Source organism: Dipodomys spectabilis, unplaced genomic scaffold, assembly GCF_019054845.1.
Source record: "Dipodomys spectabilis isolate Male_0828 unplaced genomic scaffold, ASM1905484v1 ptg000241l, whole genome shotgun sequence".
In the NCBI taxonomy this organism is placed as follows: Eukaryota; Metazoa; Chordata; class Mammalia; order Rodentia; family Heteromyidae; genus Dipodomys; species Dipodomys spectabilis.
The window spans coordinates 7648556-7672349 of record NW_024870918.1 but is presented as its reverse complement, the minus strand read 5'-3'; the positions used below and the strand labels follow the sequence as shown (position 1 = coordinate 7672349).

The 23794-nt window shown below is 37.8% G+C and overlaps 1 protein-coding gene across 1 annotated transcript in view; it reads left to right on the top strand.

Moving 5' to 3' along the window:
* Positions 1–1702: 1702 nt before the first annotated feature.
* Aldh1a1 (aldehyde dehydrogenase 1 family member A1) overlaps positions 1703–23794 on the top strand; it is a 48199-nt gene continuing 26107 nt past the window's right edge. The window contains exons 1-3 of the mRNA XM_042699324.1: positions 1703–1826; positions 14506–14610; positions 22837–22977. Of these exons, the coding sequence (XP_042555258.1) occupies positions 1764–1826; positions 14506–14610; positions 22837–22977 (309 nt within the window). The 5' untranslated portion in view covers positions 1703–1763. The remainder of the gene's footprint in view (positions 1827–14505; positions 14611–22836; positions 22978–23794) is intronic.

Genomic DNA, 23794 nt, shown 5'->3' with positions numbered 1-23794 from the left:
CCATGAACCACTGTGAGACTTGGAGCAGAAGAAAGCAAGAAAACACAGATGTTAGGGACGGCTGGAGTGCCATGCTATGTCATGCATATGTCTGCATGTGACGCAACAGCACTTGTGTAAATGTGCAGCTAACTCAAAACACCTTTGTGAAAAAGAAACCACTCCGTTTTCCAAAAAGGAGTGTTGAAAGAGCACAGAAGTTGCTATTGGGATCTTTAAATGAGGTAGAGGACATTGAAATGTTTTTTCCTTAAAAGCTATCAGGCTGTTACTTGCTGTCATATTTGACCTCACCATTATTATTAATTATTATTAATTTTTTTGCAAGTAGAATTTTATTTAGAAACTCACACATTCATTTACTTACCTATTGTTTATCGTTTCTTTTAAGCAGATTGGCAGAAATTACAACAGAACTGACCTGGCCCCAAAAGATGAAAATAGTTACTTGTTCTTTCCAGAAAGTTTTCTAATCCCAGCTTAGAAGAAATCAAAGCTTAAATCTAAATGTCTGGGGCTCCGTTTATGGAGCATTGGGAAAACAGAAAAAGATGAGCCCAGGGTTGAGGGTTTGTCTGAGCTGTGTTCGTCTTAGATCTGTGATCATAAGCCAGCTGCTGTGCTTCTTTTAATAATCTATAAAATGAGGGTAGCAAATGAAGACCTAAAGAGAAACTGAGGCCCCCACAACTGACGGTGAATTTCTTGAGTCTCATATTCAAGTTGTTATTGTTAAGCAGAACACTCAAAGAATTTTATCACGTTCCCTTTGTAACTTTTGCTGGCGCTTTAACACAAGAAAGCATTGTACTTAAAAAGGGAGTCATACTGTTAAAAATCTTACTGGCTCTGAAAGTTCCCATCTTCAGGCATTTAAGTGATTGGGGAGCGCTAGTCTAATTCCTTCTTTGTACCATTGTGATTGGCAAATACAGATGACCTCCCCAAACCAGAAGTTACTTTCATTTCACAGGAATTTTCCCAGATGACACCGCCATGTTAATCGCTACCTATGGTGGCTGTGTATGGTTGTGTAATCAGTTTCCTAACAGCCCTGAGTTTCTTTTCTTTTATAGCACAAAAAAATCAAAACGATTGAGAGTTTCTGAAATCACACCAGCCACCTTACTCAGCACTGAAGACACTGAGCTGTTGCTTTATTTTGTGTTTAAACCGCTTTGAGGGTCAGGTCTAGATAGAGGGTCTTCTTTCCCAACCCTCACACTAACTTTCTGGGAAATAGATCCATTTTGCTGAGACGTTAGGGTCCTCTCCATTTCTGTTCCTAGGGAGCACCAGTGCCCTTTTACAATCTAATTCTGAAATCTTCTGATTCCAAGTCTGTCAGAGAACAGAATGTTACAAAGTAGCATTAAAAAATAAATAAATAAAAAGCATGAAAAGCTAAAACTAAATCATAATAATAACTGGCTTTAGTGGCCAGAACAGCTGCGCCCCTCTCCCTGATCACAGCCTTCGGCTTCGTCAATTAATTCATCTGTAAATAGTGCAGTGGTCTCCAGATGCAACTTCAATGCTTTCGGCTTCTTAAGGATTTAAGTTTAAAGGCAAAGGCTTTCTGCCCTAGGTGTTACAACTAAGTAGTGTCCTTTTCGGTTCTGCCCGAGTCTGTTCATCCAATCATCTCCCGATATGCAAATAAACCTTAGCCCGTGCAGATAAAAAGGAGCAAATAAAGCCAAGTGCTCTATCAGAAACCAATTGCTGAGCCTGTCACCTGTATTCCAGGAGCCGACGCAGAAATGTCCGCAGCAAAACCAGACATACCTGCTCCACTGGACAACGTGAAGTATGAATACACTAAGGTTAGTCTAACTTTGTACGGGCTGCTTTGTCCATCTCTTGTTAAAGCATAAAAAAGGTCAGTTTAGCCAAATTCTGTAAAGAGCCCTTTGTAAATGGAAAAAAAAAAGGCTTATAAACTACAGGTCTAGTAACCTATTCAAATTAGGAATTTAAAATCCCGCCAACTTGTCATACATTCATTTCTTCAGATCTCTCCAAGTGATAGTAAGCCTGTTGTGTGTGAAAGGTTCTTACACTGGAAGTCAGCGGACTTTGCAAAACTGTTCTGTTCACTTTAGTGCAGCCTGCACGTCTGATAAGTCAGCAGAAAGGCATTAGAAGAACTTGTTAAAACAGCCAAGCAAGTGGGATATATTGGTTGCCATAAACAGAGAAACAGAGCATACTTTTCAATATATTTAATAAAAATGACAAAATCAGAGGACTTAAGGCTGAGAATGGAACGAAGACTTTCAAAAAAAACTTGAAATGAACTTGTATTATTTTGCATATTTGCAGAAAGAAAGCATGCTTCGTTTTCCAGTCAATTTGTTGCCACTGGAGTGAATGTGTAATTGTTAACTGATAAATATTTAGAGCAACAAGAACAAGAGACAGTGCCAGACTTCAGACTCTGCACTAGCGAGAAACAGCAAATAGAGTCTGCTGGAGCTGCGAGTAACTCTTATTTCAATTATGTGTCTGCTTTCCTCATGCATCCCGGCACTCCAAAACAAAGAAGACAAATAAAAAGCAATCTAATTCAAACTATTTAAAATTAGCTTTATGGTGTGCATACAGAAAGTAAAGTAATAAACTGAAGGAGTTTAACTCAAGGGAGAGTTATTTTGCTTTTGGAACTAACCAGTGAAAAACCAAGACCATTAAAACTCATGATAAAATATAAGTCTCCAGTATGTGAGATTTATTTCATTACATGTAATTGTGGTTGGTTTTGAAATCCTAATGCCTGTCACATTTTGAAGCACAGTAAATGCTCAGCTCTTTGGCTCTTCTCCTCAGGACAATGCCAGCAGATATAAAGTTGTACTTATATCATAGTTGAAATGCAGCCATGACATGTGTTTTGGTATTACTTCTCCAGGTTTTACTAGTGAGAAAATTCCTTGCCAATTAATTGTACTGTGAATGGGAACATGAAAAGTACAGAGAGACCTAGTCTCAAACCATTTTCTTTTGACAATGTCAAAAACATCCCAGGATTCCAGTCTCCTCACTTTCTTATTCCAAGTTGGTCATTTACTGAAATTTTATTTCAAAGTAGGTACACTTAAATACACATAGCTCAGGAAGATAAGAATTATTGATGATTACGACAAGAAGTACATTTTCCTGTGGTTCTACCTGGGAGAACATTCTGGTAGTTTCAGGGCCCCTTCACCCTTTATTAAATTTCGTTTTGTAGAACTTTGCAAAGTCATCCTTGTCATGCATTTTAAGGAAGCTGTACAATGAAATAGTCTTTTCAGTGGATTACCCTTTAAACCTATAAATAATAGCACTAGACAAAGGAGATGTTCCATAAAATCTAACGTACAACTGAAGAGCTATGGATTCCATAAGATAGAAAGTTGTGTTTTGAGGCTGAAATCTGTTTACTTCAGGCATTGCACAAGACCATTTGTGGCAAAAAGTGACTAATCTAAGTGTTTAAAAAAGGGGGAAGATTTGAAGTACAGGTATTTTCTCTTTGCATGAGCACCTTTCTGGATAAAAACCAACAGTTCAGTTCAGTGGATTTTGATTGGCACATGCATCTTCTATATAAATCCTATCTGTTCTAGTGGAATTTTATTGTTTGAGCTATAGATGACAATCTTGTCGTACTTGGGAATTTACCAGTTATGTATGTTTTTTAAATCTAAGTCAGTGAGCTTTTACAAATGCCTTTGTATTTCCTTTTTAATCATGTACCACTAAAAAATTGTTTGCACTTGCAAAAGGTGTTGGAAAAATGGTGGCTATTAACTAAGCTTTTGTTTGCAAACCAAGAAAAGAAAAAATTCATAATATTTAAGGAATTGGTTGTAAACCAGCCTATAAACATCTGTATTAGCTTTTCTGAATCATTTTCATATCCTTCTTTTTGGTTGCTACAATATATTGGTTATTGGGGCAAGAAAGAGAGAGCAGACAAGCAGAATTGGACAACAACAATAAAAATACAGCTAAAGTAGTAGCGCTACATACTTACTCTTCAGCTTGACAGAACAAACAAACAAAAACCTCAGGGATGCTTAGCTTCTTTTATGCCTTACTTTCTTCTAAAGGAAGATTATTCTTTTCTTGAGGTAGAGGAAATCAATTAGAACTTCAAAACTGGTTTCTAAACTGATATAAAGCTAAGCATCAGTGACTCACACCTGTAATCCTAGCTACTGAGGAAGCTGAGATCTGAGGATTGTGACCCCAAGACAGCTGGGTAGGAAAGTGTCTGTGAGACACTTCTCTCTAGCTAATGACCAAAAAGCTAGAAGTGGAGCTATGACTAACATGATAGACTGCTAGCTTTGAGCAAAAGAGCTCAGGAGCAGAACCAGGCCTGAGCTCAGGCTCTGGAACTGTGCATGTACACACATGCACACGCATGCTCATGCACACACACACACACACACACATGCAAAATAAATAAAATCCTAAATCCACATTCTCATTCCCCTTCAATTCCCATATTTTCCAACTCATCCTTGGTATTGAGTCTTTCCATGAAGCACTTCTTTGATAGGTATATGAGTTTTTTCCTTTTTAAATAAAATGAAGGTTATCAAGGTACCCAATTTTTTAAGGGGAGTGGAAGTATTTAATGAATCGAATGTCTATAAAGCGCTTGAGTTCACCTGGGGAGTAGTTGACTAGTAAATTGCCCTCAAGCTATTTGGTTTTCTGGGTCCTTTCCAGTTTTTCCAGAGGTGTCTTCTACTGGCCTTTCCTAAATCTGTTTCCCATAAGTGTTCCTTGCATCTCATTTCCTTCTTCAAGTGTTTTGTCCCTCTCCCTTTCACGGTTATGTCCCATCTGACAAAGACCACACTGGAACCAGATTCCCAGGGTTTAACCAAGATTCCAAGGAATCAACAATTTTCTCTTAAAGGATTTGGTAGCTTGGTTTTCCATTCTCTTTTTATACAACTTTAAGAAAGCACAAAAAAAAGGACTTTAAGAAAACAAAATGTTTAACGTGGTTATTAAATTGAGATTATCAAACAGTAGAAACTGGTTTGTTGATGCAGAGAAAGATTTGATCAGCTAATGGTATTTTATGCACACATATGCACACAGGAAATGATAGATACACTTTACAAGGTTTATTCTGCCAGAGATTGTTTGGTTCTTCACAATCTTCTCAAGTGAGTCTCTCATGTTAACTGCTGAGGAGGTTACAGATAAGGATAGTCTCAGGAAGAGAATGGCTAAGTAACTTGCCTAAAGTGACACACATAGTTAGCCTTTGAATGCAAGCAGGGTGAACTCTCATAAACTTAGATTAATGCCATTGTATTGGGACTTCATGGCCCAGTGACAGGCCAACAAAGTAAGTTTACCACCAATTTAGAGGGAAAAAAAAGGTGTAAGGATGATTGAATGAAAAGGGAGAATGGACTGGGGGGTATGGCACTAGTGGTAGTCCACCTGCCCAGCAAGCTCAAGGTTCAACCTTCAGTACTGACAAAATAGGAAGGAAGGAAGGAAGGGAGGAAGGGAGGAAGGGAGGAAGGGAGGGAGGGAGGGAGGGAGGGAGGGAGAGTGGGAAGGAAGGAAGAGAGGGAGGGAAGGAAGGGAGGGAGGGAAGGAAGGAAGAGAGGGAGGGAAGGAGGGAGAAAGGGAGGGAAGGAGGAGAAAGGGAGGGAGGGAGTGATAAAAGACAAACATAACTAAATATAACCCTGTGTGAAGGCTATTTTCTTAGAGAATGTGTGGGGGCAGAAGACAAGGAAGTAAGAGAATAATTCCTCATGTAACAGTAACCCCTCTGTGCAGCATCTTTACAATAAAATATTTTTTTTAAGAAATGGTGTGTAAAAAAAAACACTGAAATCAAAAGGGCAAAGACTCTTACTTTGGATGTGGGTGTCAGAGAGAAGTCCTATTAGTAAGGAATGTCTGGAGTACGCCTGATGCTTGTGGAGAATGAGGTACTCAGGTAGCCAGGAAGAACAAAGATGTAGAGGTAACAGCACATTTTCAAGTCTCTGTGATAGGAACTTGGTACGTTCAAAGAACTGTCACAAGTGTGATATGACCGAAACCAAATGAATAAAGGCTAGAACATGTCAGGTGAGACTAGAGATGTACTCTGGGACCACCCTGGTTGGTGGAGCCTATTTTCAAGGAAGCATGAGTCCTTGAGACAAGATAAGACTTGTGTTCAGGGCAGAGGTGATTCTGCTGTACTACTGATTTCCTTTGAGTAATACTCTTTCACTTCTGACTGAAGCAAGATTTTTGTTCGTGGCTTGGAGGTAGATATGAAACAATAATGGAGTGTCTGCAAGGTGTAAGAGTTTAACAAAACACTACTCGATTCGATTTCCATCTTTTGTACTATTTTAACAATAGGAGCTTAGCCAACAACTTCTGATCTCCTTAAGTTTGAGGCTCCCCATCTGGAACTAGGAATATTCACAACAGCCTTGAAACGCAACTGCCTTGAAAATTAACTCACTAGGACATTTGTGGTAGTGTGTGGGAAATACTTTGCACTCAAATATGTGGTCCATTCTTAAGCTTTCTTTGATAAGATGGTGCCTACATTTCTGATGTGATTCAGTTCTTAGTGTTAGATGAGTTGATATTTATACTACTTGTCACTGTTCAAAGCTCAGGAATCTGAACTCAGAGAGCATGCCTGACAGTAGAGATTACTCAGCATTTTAGATATGAAATCTCTGTGAACTGGATTTTGAACCTTGTCATTTCATATCTGATATTTTCTAGATAATAGTGCATTTCCTTAACTCCTTAAAACAATAATACTTAATCTTACTCACAAAAGCTTAATCAGCAGAAATGTCAAAATAAATACAATGTATACTTCAAGAGTTTTCTAGTCCTACTCCATAAGTATTCTCCATATTAGAAGTGTTTGCCTGACTCTTTAAACATAGAGTTCATTTATTAAATCTCTCACTCTTTTCCTCAATGAAAAGACTAGGTGAAAAACACTTCCCATGACAAGATTACAGGTGTCTCACACCTGTAATCCTAGCTACTCAGGAAGCTAAGATCTGAGGATCATGGTTCAAAGCCAGCCTGGGCAGGAAAGTCTGTGAGACTCTTTATCTCCAATTAACCATGAGAAAACCAGAAATGAAGCTGTGGCTCACTGTGGTAGAGTACTAGCTTTGAACAAAATTGCTCAGAGACAGCGCCCAGACCCTGAGTTCAACTCCCATAACTGATTTTTTTTTAAAAAAGAAAGAAAAGAATAGAAAAGTGTGGCAAACTCACTGGAAGCACAACCCAAGCTAGAGGTCAGGCCTCTAACATGGCCCAGGTAATACGTAAGATGACAACACAAATCAGCAAGGAAGAAAGCTTATGAGAATGCAGGCACTGATGAACTTAGGACATGTCCTTCCTTGTCTTCCACAGAGGTTATCTGGTTTAAGGTGGTGATATATGGAGACAGTTTGGAGTCTCATGATGAGATTGGGTTGAGGAGATGTACAAGACATTTTCCAGACTTAAGTAGCAACCCAGACAGAGCCATGACCCAAAGAACTCCAACAATGAATCAAAATTTAACCAACAAAATCCTTTAAATAAATACAGTGGACTCCCTGAGGCCCAAGTTTGGTTTCTGCAGTTTCATTTATCTGGGGTTAACTGATATAAGAAAATACTAAAAATAAAAGATTTATAATGTTTCAATCACCTGCTCTTGGTTGGAGTATGATAAAATCCTGCATCATTTTATGCTGTCCCACCTGGGAAGTGACTCACCTCTTTGTCAGGAGTCCATTCTGTATTCTCTATCATTAGTCATTTCTGCCACCTGGGACACCAGATCGCTGGTCACCGTGGAGAAGTAGCCCTTGTTTTACTTAAACGTGGTCACAAAGTGCGAGAATCATGATGCTGGCAGTCTTCCTGCTACAAAAGAACTGTAAGAGTGGGCATCGGTGGCTCACGCCTGTAACCCTATCTACTCAGGAGGCTGAGATGTGAGGATCGCAGGTCAAAGCCAGCCCAGTCAGGAGAGTCTGAGAAACCCTATCTCCAATGACCCACCAGAAAACCAGAAGTGGAGCAGCAGCTCAAACTGTTAGAGCATTAACCTTGAGCAGAAAAGCACAGGACAAAGTGCCCAGGCTCTGAATTCAAGCCCCACCACCACCACCACCAACAACAAAAATAACAACAACAACAAAGCTAGAAAGGGATTCCCTTAAGTAGACAGTTGAAAATGAAGTGAGGTATTTCAAGAGATAGATGACATTCATGTAACTGTTATTACAAGATAGTGCTTTAATTGTTCTTTGTTATTATTATTATTATTGTGAAAATACCATTCAGAGGGGTTACAATTACATGGGCAAGGTAATGGGTACATTTCTTATCAAGCATTGTTGCCTCCTCCTTTGTTTCCCCTTCCATTCCCTTCTCCTCTCCATCCCCCCATCCCCCTACCTCCCTACCACCTCCCCCACTCCCCAACCCACACACCAAAGTTTAAAGTTCGTTTTTCCACATAACATCTTGTAGATCTCATTGTTGTAATGGGTCCACCTGTAACCCTATTTAAACAGTTTGTTTTTTGCCTTCCCCTCCACAAATTAGATCAGCATCAAATACAGTGAAAGCAGGGCTTATACCCTGGGGGAGGTACCTACAAAGCAACAAAGAAATCATCTTATAAATATGTTGGAAACAATTGCAAGAAAGAAGAAAACATTTGAACCCTTAACTTGGGGTTCATTTCGCCTAACATCAACTTGTCTGACAGTTTCTGTTTGTCTCAGACATATACTAGTTATTGAAAATAAGGGAAACCATGGGACCTCTAAATTTCTTCCTTTGCCTAATTTCTAAATTAAAATTTGTCATACACATATACATATATACACTTACCTATCTATGGGGAAAAGCCTTAGCATCTATAGTACCAGCATAACTAGTGGCTCCAGGCATTCCCTGAAGTACTGCTCAACTTTAAGTATATATAGAACCTTCTAGTGTGTCCATAGGCAAAACGCTTTATGACACAGAGTACGTGTGGTCCAGAATCTCTCTACAACAGAGTGATAGTGTGACTTCAGTAAATGCAGTACTGTCTTTCTTTATCCCTGTCTAAAGTGACAAGGAGTCAGACTATTATTATCAAGCAAAAATGGAGAGAATTAATTTCTTCTCTTCTGTTTGCGTCACCTTCTCATTTTACTTATATTCCTGTGACTGCAGTTAAGTATTTTCCTCCCATCTGTTATTTCCGCTTTCATTTCCTTTTGCATTTTTCTACTTTGAGTCTCAGCATTTTTGTTTTGTTGCCTCAGGGTTTGAGTTGGAAGAAGCTGCCAGAGAGTGAACTTTGCTTCTGTTCCATGTTTAACAGCCCATCTGACTGACGTTAGATACCTCTTATTGTCTACTCGTCCCTCTCTTTCATCTCTTTCTCTCACCCTCTCTCGTTCCCCCTGGTCTCTGGCCCATTGCTAGGTTTCTCAGGCTGAAAAAGGATCTACACATGTTCAACACACATCTCTCCCTACCTATGTCCATCACCAGCTGCCAACTCCCCTGGCTGTGATCCTGGCTTTGGGGGTGGGAAATCTATACCCAGGGACTGTCATCACCCTTCCTCTCGCTTGGAAAATCATAAAAGAGATGTTTGAGGTCCTGAAAATGTGATCTGTAACAATCTCTCTGCCACTAGCAAAGTACTGGCTTCCCTCCCATGCAAAAGGCCAGAGCAGCTGGCCCCGCATGAACCAACCCTGCAAAGATAACGCCGGCTTGAGCTGGCAGGGGTCAAGGGCTTGCCACTTCACCCAACAAGGCCCCAAAATCCTGAGCAGCAGATGAGCCTATGAGCATCTTCATTTTGCCCAGTAGTGAAAGCCAGAAACAGTTTTGAAACAGAAATGTATTAGTTTAGAATCTTAACTTTTATACAAAAAGCATTTAAACAAAAGAACTTTTACTTTAGAAAAGCAATTGTTTCCCCCTCAAAATTAGAACGTGGACACGATACTACATACAGGAAACAATGACGGGATCAAAATTGATGTACTACATCTCTTTAAATATGACATATCCAAAATGTAGACGATAGAAATCAATTTTTAAGTTTCCTCCATATTCCCATTGACTGTGTGTCTATATAAAAGTACTTGAATATGCATCGGCATCCATAATTTCCCATCAATACTAGGAACTTACAGTTGATGTATATCCTACATCTTCATTATTAAAAAGCTATGCTCAAGATGCTCAACGTTTCTCAAATAGACTAGATTAATGTCAAAGTTAATGAAACTCAAGAATATTTTACTTTGATAAAATCATTCTTTCCCTCCTAATCTTGCCAATGCCTGAATGGAAAATACAATCACTGTTGCTATGATAGAGCATTTCAGTAGGCCTAAAATAGATGTAATAATTACTCTAATAAACATTCACTGGCCTAAGCTTTTCCATATAACAAGTTATTATAATTACAGGAAGGGTGATGTTTCAAATACATTTGGTCATGCAGGTAGCTAGAAGGCAAATACCAAATGTAAATCTGAGAACATTAACACAGTAAAAAAAGAAAAAAAAAAGATAATTGAGGTCGTTCCTACTAATAAATTCTCCATAGTAAAGAGGAAGAAAAGGATGTTGCAAGCCTGGCCCTTCAGGCTACCTCCCTCATCTTATTATCTGTGCTGAGTTCACGTTCGTGCTGATGTCTGGTTGTGGGGGAAATGCACTGAATGTATAACCTGCAGATTTCAGAGTACCACCTTGCAGCCTGCACTGCTACATACTCAGAAGCCGTGGGACTGTGCTCTGAACTCATGAAAGTAGTCTCTGCACTATCATCTAGACACTGATGGCTCCACTTCAAATTGGTTTGAGGGACTTTAATCAGTACTGCTAAAACATCCATTTGATCTCGGATGTGGCTTACGTTTCTCACCCTGGGTTTCAATACCCAACACAAACTGACTTCAATTCAGGTTCCTTTCCACAGGAACCCTTATTTTACAGCTGATTTCTTCACCCGGCTGAAGATACCGAGATGGGTATACTCTTTTGCTAGTGGTTTCCCTTCTTTCCCTGATTCTTACTTGTTCTTCCAATCCACATAGGTCTCTTGTGTGAGTCTCATGGTGCAATGTATTGAGTAAAACATTGCTTTTGCTATTGGATTCTATAACTTTTAGTCCTAACCGGCCGGTCTTGATAGAAACACACTCTTCTGTTAGTTTCTCCAGATGATGCCACAACTAGTTGCTCATTACTTGACAAAAACTTTTCTGATTAGACCAAAGTGACCATTCAGGACTACGTTAAATAGAAGCATAAATAAAATTGAAAGCTGATTTCACATTATTCTGAATGATTTGGGACAGTGGCCAGTAACTGACTTCTGAAGTCTACCGGATAAATCATGTTATCACTTTAGGTTAATCCTCATTTATGAATCATTCCCTAACTTGAATCTGAAGGGAGAACTTCATGAGCATGATTGTGATAATAAAACAAAATAATGCATGCATATTATAAAGATAATTTCACCAAAAGAGTTACCATATAAAGTAAAATAAACTATAATGTACTCAGGCCATATTATTGTGAACGTAACATCACAAATAATTACATGTCTACAGACATGAAAAACCATACAGAAAGTGAAATGTCTCACTATAAGCCCAGTAACACAAAATCAGTTCAGCAGTTTGGTTTTATTTGCTTTTAAATGGGATTTTAAAAACCACTTTATCTCTCAAATGATGAGAGTTATGCTTCCAAATATAAGATATAGAAAGTCTGAAGAAGTAAGATAACCTTTGGAGTTCAGAAGGCAGGGGAAAACAGACTGACTTCAAAACACAGGACAGGTACAATAATGCATTTAGGCCTTTTATATTGTTTTTGTTGTTCCTGTTTGTTTGCAAGCTCATGGGTAGCTATGTGGACACCTATGTTTAACATAAAGCAGAATATCATATGCAATTTCTTAGCAGAATGTAAGCATCTTACTTTGGAAAAATAAATTATATCCTGTTGGAACAACTGTTGAAATCATATGAAGAAGTAATATATTATTAAGCTAGAGGTTGAACTATAAGAAGAAAATAGTGAAATTCCAGTATAAGGAATACTATGAATAAAAGTACAGGGAAGAAAGCGGACTGGTGTTTGACACAGTAGAAGGAGCCCCAAACAACGAATAAACTAAGGACCACACACTGAAATACCAAGCAGCGGCCAGGTAATAAAACATCTCAAGTACAATCCTAAGCAGCTAGACCAAAAGGAATTATAAAGTGGTCTAGGAGAATTGAAGATTTAAAAAAAAAATCTAAACTTGGTTGGTTGAGGAAGATTCCACTAACAGGAAAAAAATTGAATTTCAATCAGCCAAAGGGAGGAGGTGAGGAGAACAGAGAGAGATATTTGTGGGGTAGTGATGAGGAGCAAAGAGTGATCCAAACAAGGAGGTAAGTATTGCAAGTGTCATTAACAGATAAAGGAAGTGTGTGTGTGTGTGTGTGTGTGTGTGTGTGTGTGTGTGTGTGTGTGTGAGAGTGTGTGAGTGTGAGCGAGAGAGAGAGAGAGAGAGGGAGAGAGAGAGAGAAGAGAGGAGAGAGATGGAGAGAGAGGGAGAGAGAGAGAAAAGAGAGAAGAGAGAGAGAGGGAGACAGAAAAAGGCAGACAGATACAGAGACAAAGAAGGGAGCATTTGATGAGGGAACTTAAAGAGAACATAGAGCTTCAAGTGTTTCTATGGCTGGGAAATCCCTTGGTAAGACAAATACTACATGGCAAGAAATAGGAAGTAATAATGGGAGTCTGTATAGTTTGCTTCCAGTAGCCAATGGCATACTTTTCATTTAGTTATTATTTATTATTGTTTTATAAGAAATAGGAATTTCATTCTCCTGGAAACAAGAGTATCCCATAACTAATTTACCTTCAGATGAGATTTTAGCTCCTAGATTGCTTAGCGAAACCTATGAGAAAAGAGGCATGTAGTTGAAGAACCTGGGGAGGGGAGGAAGCAGAAATAAAGATGTTTGTTCTGTGTGCATTTCCATGCAACAGAAAGGTTTAAAAAGATCAGCAGGAGATCATTTTTTAAAGTATGAGTTTCCAATGTTGTAGTCTTGAATTTGCATTTCATTAATAAATGAGCTTTGATAGTCATTCTTTGTACTAGAGAAAAATATTTCACAAAACTAAATTAAGAATTACTCATTTTTATGATGGACTAAAGCCATGTTCTGTCTCTGTTAAATGCTACAACAGCTTCTCTCTTTATCCCTTCATTACTTATTTAAATTTTCCTGGTTATTTAAATATATGTGTCCATAAGTAAGTAGAGGATGTTATATATTTCAACTTTTTGTTAGGCTTGTGAAAATACAAAATAGCTCGCTTAATTTTGAATAATTTTAAATTGATACATACAATTTTCAAGGAAGGTCGACTTATTCACTGGGTTTGAAGCTTGAATCTTTATTCAGAAAACTCCTCTCTTTGTTGGTATTTAAGGATAACTTATTAATAGCTTAGCCCTGAGGAAAAATGTACTAAGGCATGACTTCCCTAAGGTTTAAGTTGGTTGCTATGCTAAATGCAAATTACCTAGTTATTAAAAATTCCACCGCGATAGCTATCAGGGTTATAATTTCTGCAAATGAGTATACTGCGATAGTTGTGATTTGCTATAAAATAGGGTGGAGACAGCTTCTTTGCTTGCCTGTTTGCTACAATAGAATTACTTATAGCACCACAGTATCCTCTGTGTGTTGAAGTGTTCAAGAAACTATAGCATAGACTTGGCCAGAAGAAAAGGGCGGGAAAAGAAATGAAACAGTCCAATGTAGTTTGATGCAGAGACTGATGCGAAAAAGTATATAATATACCCAGATTTGGAAGAAATAGCTCCAAGGCAATTCTTCCTTCTCTGGTAGGGTGTCTGAATAGAGACAAAGACCGGAAAATTCATCCCGTCAGGTCTCCAGAATTTTAAAACAAAGATACTTTGGTTCAACTTGAACTAAGATAAATTCTGACGAACGTGCCGAATTGCCCAACATTTCCCAAGAGTGAATCAGCACAAATTTCCTAAGCAAGCTTTTTAAAAAAAAAAATCCTAAGTCAAAGCTTTAAAGTAGTAAAATAAAGCATCAGATAAATAATCAGTCATTGAATCAAATTACCTGTAGGCCCAAATAAACATAGCCACAAACTGTGACTGTGCGTTTCAATGTGTGTGTGTGTGTGTGTGTGTGTGTGTGTGTGTGTGTGTATGTTTTGTATACATGGGTGTGTTTGGATGCGTGTGTATGATGGATGTGCGTGTTTATGCGTAAAATGCCAGAAACAGCCACATATTTTGAGAGAGCTAGGGGTATGCAGTATGGAGGCTTGTTGTGGCAATTCTCCAAGTTTAAGTCCATAATATTTTCCGAAATTTTATGAACACATCTTTGAGTGCAACTTTGATCTCCTTCTGACCAACAGATCTTCATCAATAATGAATGGCATGACTCAGTGAGTGGCAAGAAATTCCCTGTCCTCAATCCTGCCACTGAGGAGGAGATCTGCCAGGTCGCAGAAGGAGATAAGGTGAGTATCAGAACACTGTTTCTATTCTTTGTTTCTCGCCATTCTAAACCATTCTCACCACTCTTGCTATTCTAAGCTCCTATACCCCACTAGAAGCTGAAGAAGACATCATGAAAACACAGATAAACAGGATCTCTGGGAAGACTGTATTTGTCATCTTTGGTATACCACACTCAGCAGTCATGTAATAATCATGACCTATACTCTGGGGATTTGGTTATCTTCTGAGATAATCATGATCTATACTCTGGAGATTTGGCTATCTTTCTAAGATTATTTTTCCTGATTATTTTTCCATTGAAATATTATCTGTGCTTATCAACAGACAACCTATGACCAAACTGATCATATGTTTAAAAAGTTGAGAAATAATTTATATAAAATTATCCTAAGTTGCTAGATAAAAATAAAATTAATATAGAACTATTAGAAACAATGTCATGCCAAGTTATTTATTTAAAAGTCATTGAATTAACATTAATCGATGCCTTTATAATGACTGAATTTGAATATCTGATTATGTAGTTATTAATAATCACAACAAAAACAAAATCCAAATTTAGTTTATTCTCAGCGCTGTTTTGATTTAGTACTTAAGGGAATCATATAAAGAAGATCTTATTTTTAGCTGCAGTTTAAAGTGATATTAAAATGTTAGAATAGAAAAATTGGATAAGTTACTCAAATTGACATTGCAAAGAAATCATGAAATTAGCATTCAAACAGACAGAGCCTGTGATGAGCAGGCTTTCTGATTTTCCTTGTAATTATTGTAAAAGTAAGACAGGATGACAGTAAATAACCTGAGTTATTATTAAGAACGCAAGACTTCTGAACTTGGAGTGGAACTGTCTGCCAAAATGTGTCTAATTTCACATGATTTTTCTGTTCTTTAGCTGCTTAGAGGTTACTAGCAATACATCTCTGTAATGCATATGCTAAATGCAATGCTAACAAGATTTTTTACTGTATGGAAAAGATTACTGGGAGATGAACTCAGCAAAATAAAACAAACAAACAAACAAACGGTACTATTTGTGTACAGTAGACTTCAGTCCACTTCCCTGCCCAGTTCTATTCCTTCATTACCTCAGTCTGAATCTCTGAGATCACAAATCTCAAAGTACAGACTGAGCCAGGCAGGCCTATTCCCAGACAGCCATAAACTTGGGGAGTTTTTCAGGTGTTTAGAAGGCCACAGCTTCATTAAGTTTGCAGCATTATCAGTACATGGAACCCGGGTCATTAAAAAGCAAAAGTACATTTTAAACACGGGAGTCAACAAAATGAAAAGTTACAAACAGAACCTAACTGTCACGTGTCACTCACTCACTTTCAGATTTTACTTTCTGGGTCTACTGGAGAATTCAGACATGGATCAATTCTTCACGCGGGTTCTCAGTGACTCAGGGGAATAGTCCTCACACAAAGGTCCTTTGTACTATTACTCAACTCTTTCTTTAATGGCTTCAGTCCCAGGCCACCTCATCAACCAAACAATTCCAACTTCATCCCGCCCAGCGTCCCACCCCAAATATTGCTAGCTTGTCCTTGCCTCTGTGTGGATCCAACGTGGGCGTCAGGAACGGGTCCAAGTCACCATCTGCAGTTAAGAGTTCAGAGGTCCCACATTTGTTTTGTACTCACTCTCTTTGAATTCCTCTTTATATAAGGAAATGGAAGAAAAAAAAAACAACCACTTACTTGGACCACTGAATATAATACATGAAGATCTTCAGAAATACTGGATACAGGAAGCCTCAAGCCCCAGTCATTAGCTGTTTTCAAACTTCTTCCAAGTCTTCTCAGATCTGCCCTGATAGAGTTGTTCTTTCCTGCCTCCTCCTGAAACATTGTCTTTGGAGAAGCCTCATACTGTTCTCTCTAATGACTAATTTACATTGCCACCAAAAGTGTATTAGGGTTTCAGTTTTCATGCACATACCTACCAGTGTTAAGTCTCATAATAACCACTTGGCTTATGGCCAGGTAATGTCAGTAAAATACAATTTTTATTTGTACTTCTCTGATTGCTAGTGATATTGGACAAAATCTTCTAATACCAATTGATATTGATAGATCCACTCATACCATTTCCTCCTCCCCTTATTTTTATTTCCACTCTAGGAACTGAACTCAGGGACTTCCATATACCAATGGAACAAATTCAGTTTGTTTGTTTGCTTGCTTGTTTTCAGATAAGCTCTGAAGCTTTGATAAGGCCCCACCGTAGACCATAATCTTTCTATCTCCACTTCCCAAGTAGTAGGGACCACAGGGATATACCTCCCTCTCACACCCTCAATAACTTGTTTTTGTTTGGACTGTTTGTTGATGTTAATTTGCTATGTGTTCTGGATATTAATTTATGGTCAGATAAATAGTATGCAATTCTTTTCTTTTCTTTTTTTTTTTTTTTTGATCCAGTCGTGGGGCCTGAATTCTGGGTCTGGGCGCTGTCCCTCAGCTCTTCAGCTCAAGGCTAGCGCTCTACCACTTGAGCCACAGCGCCACTTCCGGTTTTTTTCTTTTTTGCTTATGTGGTGCTGAGGAATCGAACCCAGGGCCTCAGGCATGCAAGGCAAGTGCTTTACCACTGAGCCACCTTCCCAGCCTGCAATTCTTTTCTTCTTCAGGCTTTTTCTTATTTGCTCTGCAATCTCTGAGTTTTGCATAAAAACATTTATTTATTTTGTTGTTTTGTTGTTGTTTTGTAATGCAGGAGTCTTGTAGAAGTAGATCATTGCCCATACCCCTATCATAATAAAAGTTCCTGTAGTTTCTAGGAATAGTCTCATACCTTTAGGCCTTTCATTCAGGTTTCTACTTGAGTTGGGTTTTGTATGTAATGAATCATAAAATTTGTGATTATCAATTCTCCCAGCACCATTGATTGAAGAATCCATCCTTTCTTCCATTATGTTTCTAATATCTTTGTTGAATATTAATAGGTTGTACATGCACGAAATTAAAAAATAAACAAAATAAAGGACTAGATGTGGACAGAATGAGCTCCTGAGGGCTGCATATTCTTTTTCTGTGCAGATATAAGGCCATTCACACACACACACACAATAACTGCCGATTTATTTATTATTGACAAGTAAAAGAAAACAATATTCTTCATGCTTTAGCTACAAAGCCTTGAACCATTAGATTTGCCCTAGTTTCTTAGATGAACAGCTGGTTTTGCTGCTGAACAAATATTATGCCTAGGTTCCAGCTGAAACAGTGTCAGGCAAGTGTGAAGACTTAGATGTCTTAGAAATGACTGCCAGTGATTGGTTCTGTGATTATTCTCATTATTCCTGTACAAGGAAGAGATTGGGGACTCTCCATAACACCTAGCAATGCTGCAAGTCAAGTCCGAATGCTAGCTAATTGGATGGATATCTGATCAGAAGTTGTTGTTCCAACAGGGAAAAAAAAGTCTAGTAAACTAACATTGCTTACTGAATGGTACAAATCTAGTACATTACACAGTCACAGTAAACCTAATATGCTGAAACTGACTCTTGAGATAATGAGCCAAAAGGTTGTCGTGATTTAATTGATGAGTAGAATGGAGCTAACAATGGCCTGTAGTCTTTATGTTTCAATAGTATCATAAAGAAGGGGGCGGGACAAGAACAAATGGAGATTGGAAAGCAAAGTACAAATGTGGGTGGGAACTGTTTTCTTTTCACTTCGATGGCTCTTTTAGGCTCTTTTGGCTAATCCTGAAAATGCTTTTATAATACTACAGCATGACCTAACAAATAATTGGTTAGATAAAAGTAAATGTCTATTAAAGTAAGTGCTTATGACAGGTATAAAAGTAAAACTGGTCTGATAACTATGTTCTCCATTCATTCCATGAATGAGTTTAATCTGGGAATGTACCATCTGGGAATGATTGAAGAGTTCAGTCCTTCCTTAACGAGGCCTAAGTAGCATTGTATATCATAAACATTTAAACTGCTTTCACGTTTTCAGATTGTGATTGTGGACCTTATTTTAAAATAGAAACATTTTAAATGTCATAGACCACAATGCTAGAATGTTAGCCAATGTATCAAATTAGTTTCTGGTTAATTCAAAACCTATTTCCTTGGCAATGCTAACCAAATCCAAAATCCTTTATGTGCCTAGTAGTTTTGAATAATATAAAAGTTTTGTTATATAATGGCAGTAGTTGAAATTGATCAAAGGTTAATATTAATAAATAAGATGCATACTTGCATTACATTGGTGTATTACATAGGTTTATAAGACAGATAACTAAACTAGTATAATTATTAAATTTAATAAATTAGTTAGCTGACCACTATAGGCTAGAATAAGTATACATTATAACACAGTAAGTAAGGAATATTTATTGCAATATATTTGGGATAGCCTTGCAAACCTATAAGACCTATACTCAAAAGTAGATGTGGGATTGAATGTTGGTTCTACTATCTATTATATTTCATATATGTAAGATCTACTTGCCTAGCAAACAAGGTCCATGATATTTAAGTATAGTAGCAACTTGCAGCCATAAGGAACTGATTTTAGTAAGTGTGGCTTATTAGGTTCTTAACTAGTAGCTATCATCCAGATGGATTCATCCAGCAAGGTTTCTTGTAAGTGGTGATACTTGAACTTTGTCTGTGTAGGAAGCTGACTCAGTTCAAATGACACACTTGGCAAGAGAATTACAGGGGCAAAAGCTGGGTAAGCTAGAACAGAAAGAACATATAGCTTGGGCAGGGTGAGGTGGAACACAAAAATGTTGGACCAGGCACAAGGACTTTGGCCTTGAGATTGTGGATATAGGGGAGTGATTGAAAACATTGGAAGGAAAAGTGATATAGGATTTAAAAAATAAAAAATAAACAGCTAAGTGAAGAATATTAGCCTAGTAGCAATAGGCAAGACAGTTGGAGCCATTTTGTGTCACCTTATCAATAGCCTTCACTCTCACTGTCACTGTCCTGAAAAATAATCTAAATAATAAAGGCCTACACTAGTAGAAAGCAAGAGCACTGGAGGTGTTAAAATAATTACCTGCTTGATTTTCATGTTGGTTCATTTTCTTGGCTATCATCTGCCTCCATCCAATGAGCTTGACCTGATGCCACATCCAACTTTTGTGTCAAGTATTAGCTTAAGAAGTCTTCAACATAACCCTGTGAAGCAACATACCTCAATTTTAAAGTTAAGCAAATTCAGTGGGACCGAGGAGGCTCACATCTGTAATTGTAGCTACTCAGGAGCCAGCTCGGGCAGGAAAGTCTGTGAGACTCTTATCTCCAATTAACCACCGGAAAAATGGAAGAGGCACTGTGGCTCACATGGTAAAGTGCTCACCTCGAGTTGAAGAGCTCAGGGACAGAGCCCAGGAAATTGTACCTTCAAGTAATCGTGAATCGTCATACAACATATTTCACCTTAGAAGACAATAAGCCCTCTATACCTACAAGTTCTGCATCTGAGGTCCAAACAAGGGATTAAAACTGTTATCCTATCACTTCTGGAGACTAAGTGATTAGGCCATTATTTCCTAAGCAATACACTACAGCATCTACCTAGCTTTTGCTTAGTATTAGGTAATCTAAGTTATCTAGATATGATTTAAACACGTGGAAGGATATGTGTACGTTATATGTAAATATTGTGTCAATTCATATAAAAGACTTGAACATTCATCAGGTTAGGTTATCTACAAAGGGATCCTGAAATAAATGCCTCTTCAATGATGAGGAATGGCTATATTTTTGCCATTTGATTGAACGTTGTGGGACACTCTTTTCAGGTTAGCATTTCAACGTTAGCAAACTTGTAATAATGATAGAGGATGAATTGGTATAAAATCTTTGAATGGATGGATGAGCAAGAGTAACCAGAATTCAAATCTGCATTGTAGATTGTTCCCAAACAGTCTATCATGACCCCAATCCTCTAAGATTAAATGCAACCTGTGAGAAAAGGAAGGATTCAAACATAGATACAAGAAAACCTTTATTTGTAACAGCATTTGCCAGGGATGTGCTTTTCATATGGCAGAATTATTTGACTTGGAGCCAGTTTCTGCACATCCCTTTGGGAGACCAGCATGCCCGTATTTGGCTAAGGCCAATGGCAGAAGAATTCAAATGAAATCTGTGTCACACAGACCTGTTTAAACAAAGAGCTGTATGTGTTTTATAAGCCATGGCATCCACAAATCATGCTGGCAATCTAATTCTTGGTCATTGCTTTTTTGTCTCCCTGCAAATAGTACTGTCTTGAATTTAATTTGGAAAAGGTTAAAAAATGTAGCCCCAAATAATATTTAAGTACAAAACAAAAATATGGATAATTAGTAGAATAACCTCCAAATGCACTGTATATCTATTTTACATGAAAGCATTTTATTTTATTCCAAGTACTCATTGTTCCTCCAAAAGTTTGACAGTGATATAAACCAATGTATGATGTAGTATAGTGAAAGAATCTTTGCATATAGTCAGTAAATACTGGCAGTAAATCAGAACAGCTTAGACTACTGAAAATACTTCTTGCACCAGTTCATAACAATTTGGTGAAAAAGAGCAACGGTCCCTGATTTACTGCATTTCTTTCAACACACAATATTTTAGCTTTAATCAAATGTGAAAGCAATACACATTCAGTACAATATCAACTTTGTGTTTCACATTTTGATCTTTTCCTGGGTTAGCCATATGTTGTATTGTACCTTTGTGTTGCCGGGGAAATCTCCCATTTGACCACACAATCACAATTGCAAACAACCAATATGGTAACACACAGTGTACTATAGTCAATACATTAAAATGAGACTCTCAAAACTGTGTCATAGATGGCGATGCTCTGTGCACAGAGCAGCTGAGGTCTGGTGTTTGGAGACTCAGGTGTGTTACATGCACTTTCAGTGTATTTGCCATCTGTTATTGGCTTCTCTGGATTTAACTCTGTTAGGAATCAAGGAGAGTCTGTGTTATTAAAAAAAAAAGTTTATGTATTTGCATTATAGTTTTTGGACTTGTAAGGTTGAGACTTCCCAATGGAATATAACCTAAGGACAGGGATGTAAATTTGAAGTTCTTGCCCCTCTCAAAGAGAGGCTTCATTTTCAACAACTTCAAACCACTAGGATTCTTTCCTTCCTCCCACCATAATTAGCAAAGGAAAATTATGCCCCGTGCCCAAAGTTACCACTTACTGGTCTGTGATATCGTCACGATTGATAGAGTTCCTATAATAGTCCTACGTACAAAAATATAAGATTAGAATTCTGTATGCTTTTAAGACGTTTGCACCTGAGTCGATGGAAGGAATCCCACATGAAGTAGTTATAAAAGAAGTGTTAGACTTGTAGTAGGTACATTCTTTAGGAGGTGAGTCTAAACAGAACTCTATAACACAGGGGAAATGTCAAGGCCAAGTCTGAAGAACTAAAGGTGCATACCTGGTTTAGAAAAACACAATAGAGAAGAAAGCATAAGTTAAGAGTTCCAACTCATTAATATAAGTATGGACTTACTATTATTGGGCCTTTTCTTGAATCAGTGTAGTTTTAAGCTGAATATCATTAGTAAAAACAAAAACAAAAAAATCCTCTTTACCTAATTAGAAATTGAAAAAGGATTTTGCATCTATTTGGGAAATGAGGGTCTAGCACAGGCCGACCCTTCTATGGATCAGTCCATTCTATCTAGTGCTTCTTGATCCTGTTCTCCTCTGCATAAAATGAATTAGTACATGGTTGTAATCGTCTCCAATAGTAAAGTTCTAATTCACTCTTCTGTAAGCTCTTCCTGATTGTGTCTGACTGATAGAGTCTCCAGAGCCCACAGTAGGTATTTGCTATTTGGGATGTTAAGCCTTGTATATAACTCTTCTAACCAAAAGAAAAGGGTATTGAGGAAAAGCAGTGGTCTACAGATGACCTACATTTAAAACTCAGTTCAACAGCTTTAAGGTTATTCACCTCGAACCAATATTGCCCCTCCCCCCTCTCTTCTCATACACACACCCCTTACAAAATGGGGGGAGCATATTTGTCTAATAAGATTTCTGAGAATTAAATGACTGAAGATGTGTAGTTAAGTATAGCAAAGGGTCTTACTGACGTATGATAGAATAACACTTTATCTTTCTAAAAAATTGTTTATTCATCAGGAATCATTCCATCATGCCGTTACATTACACAAATCCAATATGTTGGGCCTATTGAATTGAACTTCTTGTGACTTGCAGGCAGATGTGGACAAAGCAGTGAAGGCCGCAAGACAGGCTTTCCAGATCGGTTCTCCATGGCGTACTATGGATGCTTCCGAGAGAGGACGCCTGCTCTACAAGCTGGCTGACTTGATTGAAAGAGACCGTTTGCTGCTAGCAGTGAGTATGATACACACTGGATGATATCCAAACTGGGACCTTTCAAAAACACTCAGCGTTCGAATTGTCAAGTCCATTAGATCAGAGGCTATGCAGATCTCCTCAGGTGATATACTGGGTTTCCTCAATGACCTTGACCCTCAAAAGTATGTCATGGAAACTTCCATCAACTTTGTTAACAGTGGCCCAAGCATTGCTCCAGAATGAATTTTGCATTTGGTAGTCTAACTCAGCAAAATATTAAATGAATCTTTTCTTTCCCTAAAATGTGTCTGCACACATGCACACAATGTTCACCAAAAAGGGTTTTTTTTTGCATTTTCAAGGGTAAAATTGGTAAAGAATAAAGACAAGAAATCCTATTATTTAGAGAAATTATGTTTTAATGTCTAGCAGTTGTGTTTATTAATGTTATCAATTGTATAAAAAGCACAAAACATGGGTGGGGGAAGGCATTTCTTCCTTGTCTTCTTGAGCCAGGCATTATAATAAAGCCAGTTTAACACAAACTAATACCAGGTTCGATTTCTGGAAAAATAAATGATTACTTTTAGAATTTTAAAGTGGCAGTAATGAGAAGTCCTTTATTTTTATTTGAAGAAATTAGCAATTGCAGTTAAAGGATAATTTATTACTGGGATATACAGAGTAATTCAAATTATGGCAAAAAATAAAACAAGAAGCCTTTTACAATGAAACTGCTTGGCTAACATGTCTTAGAAGGAAGAAAGACTTTGATAAATTTTAGCTTCTCTTACGTATCTGATTTATGGAGTGTATAGTATTAACTAACTGTTAACATAAGTCCTCTATGGTT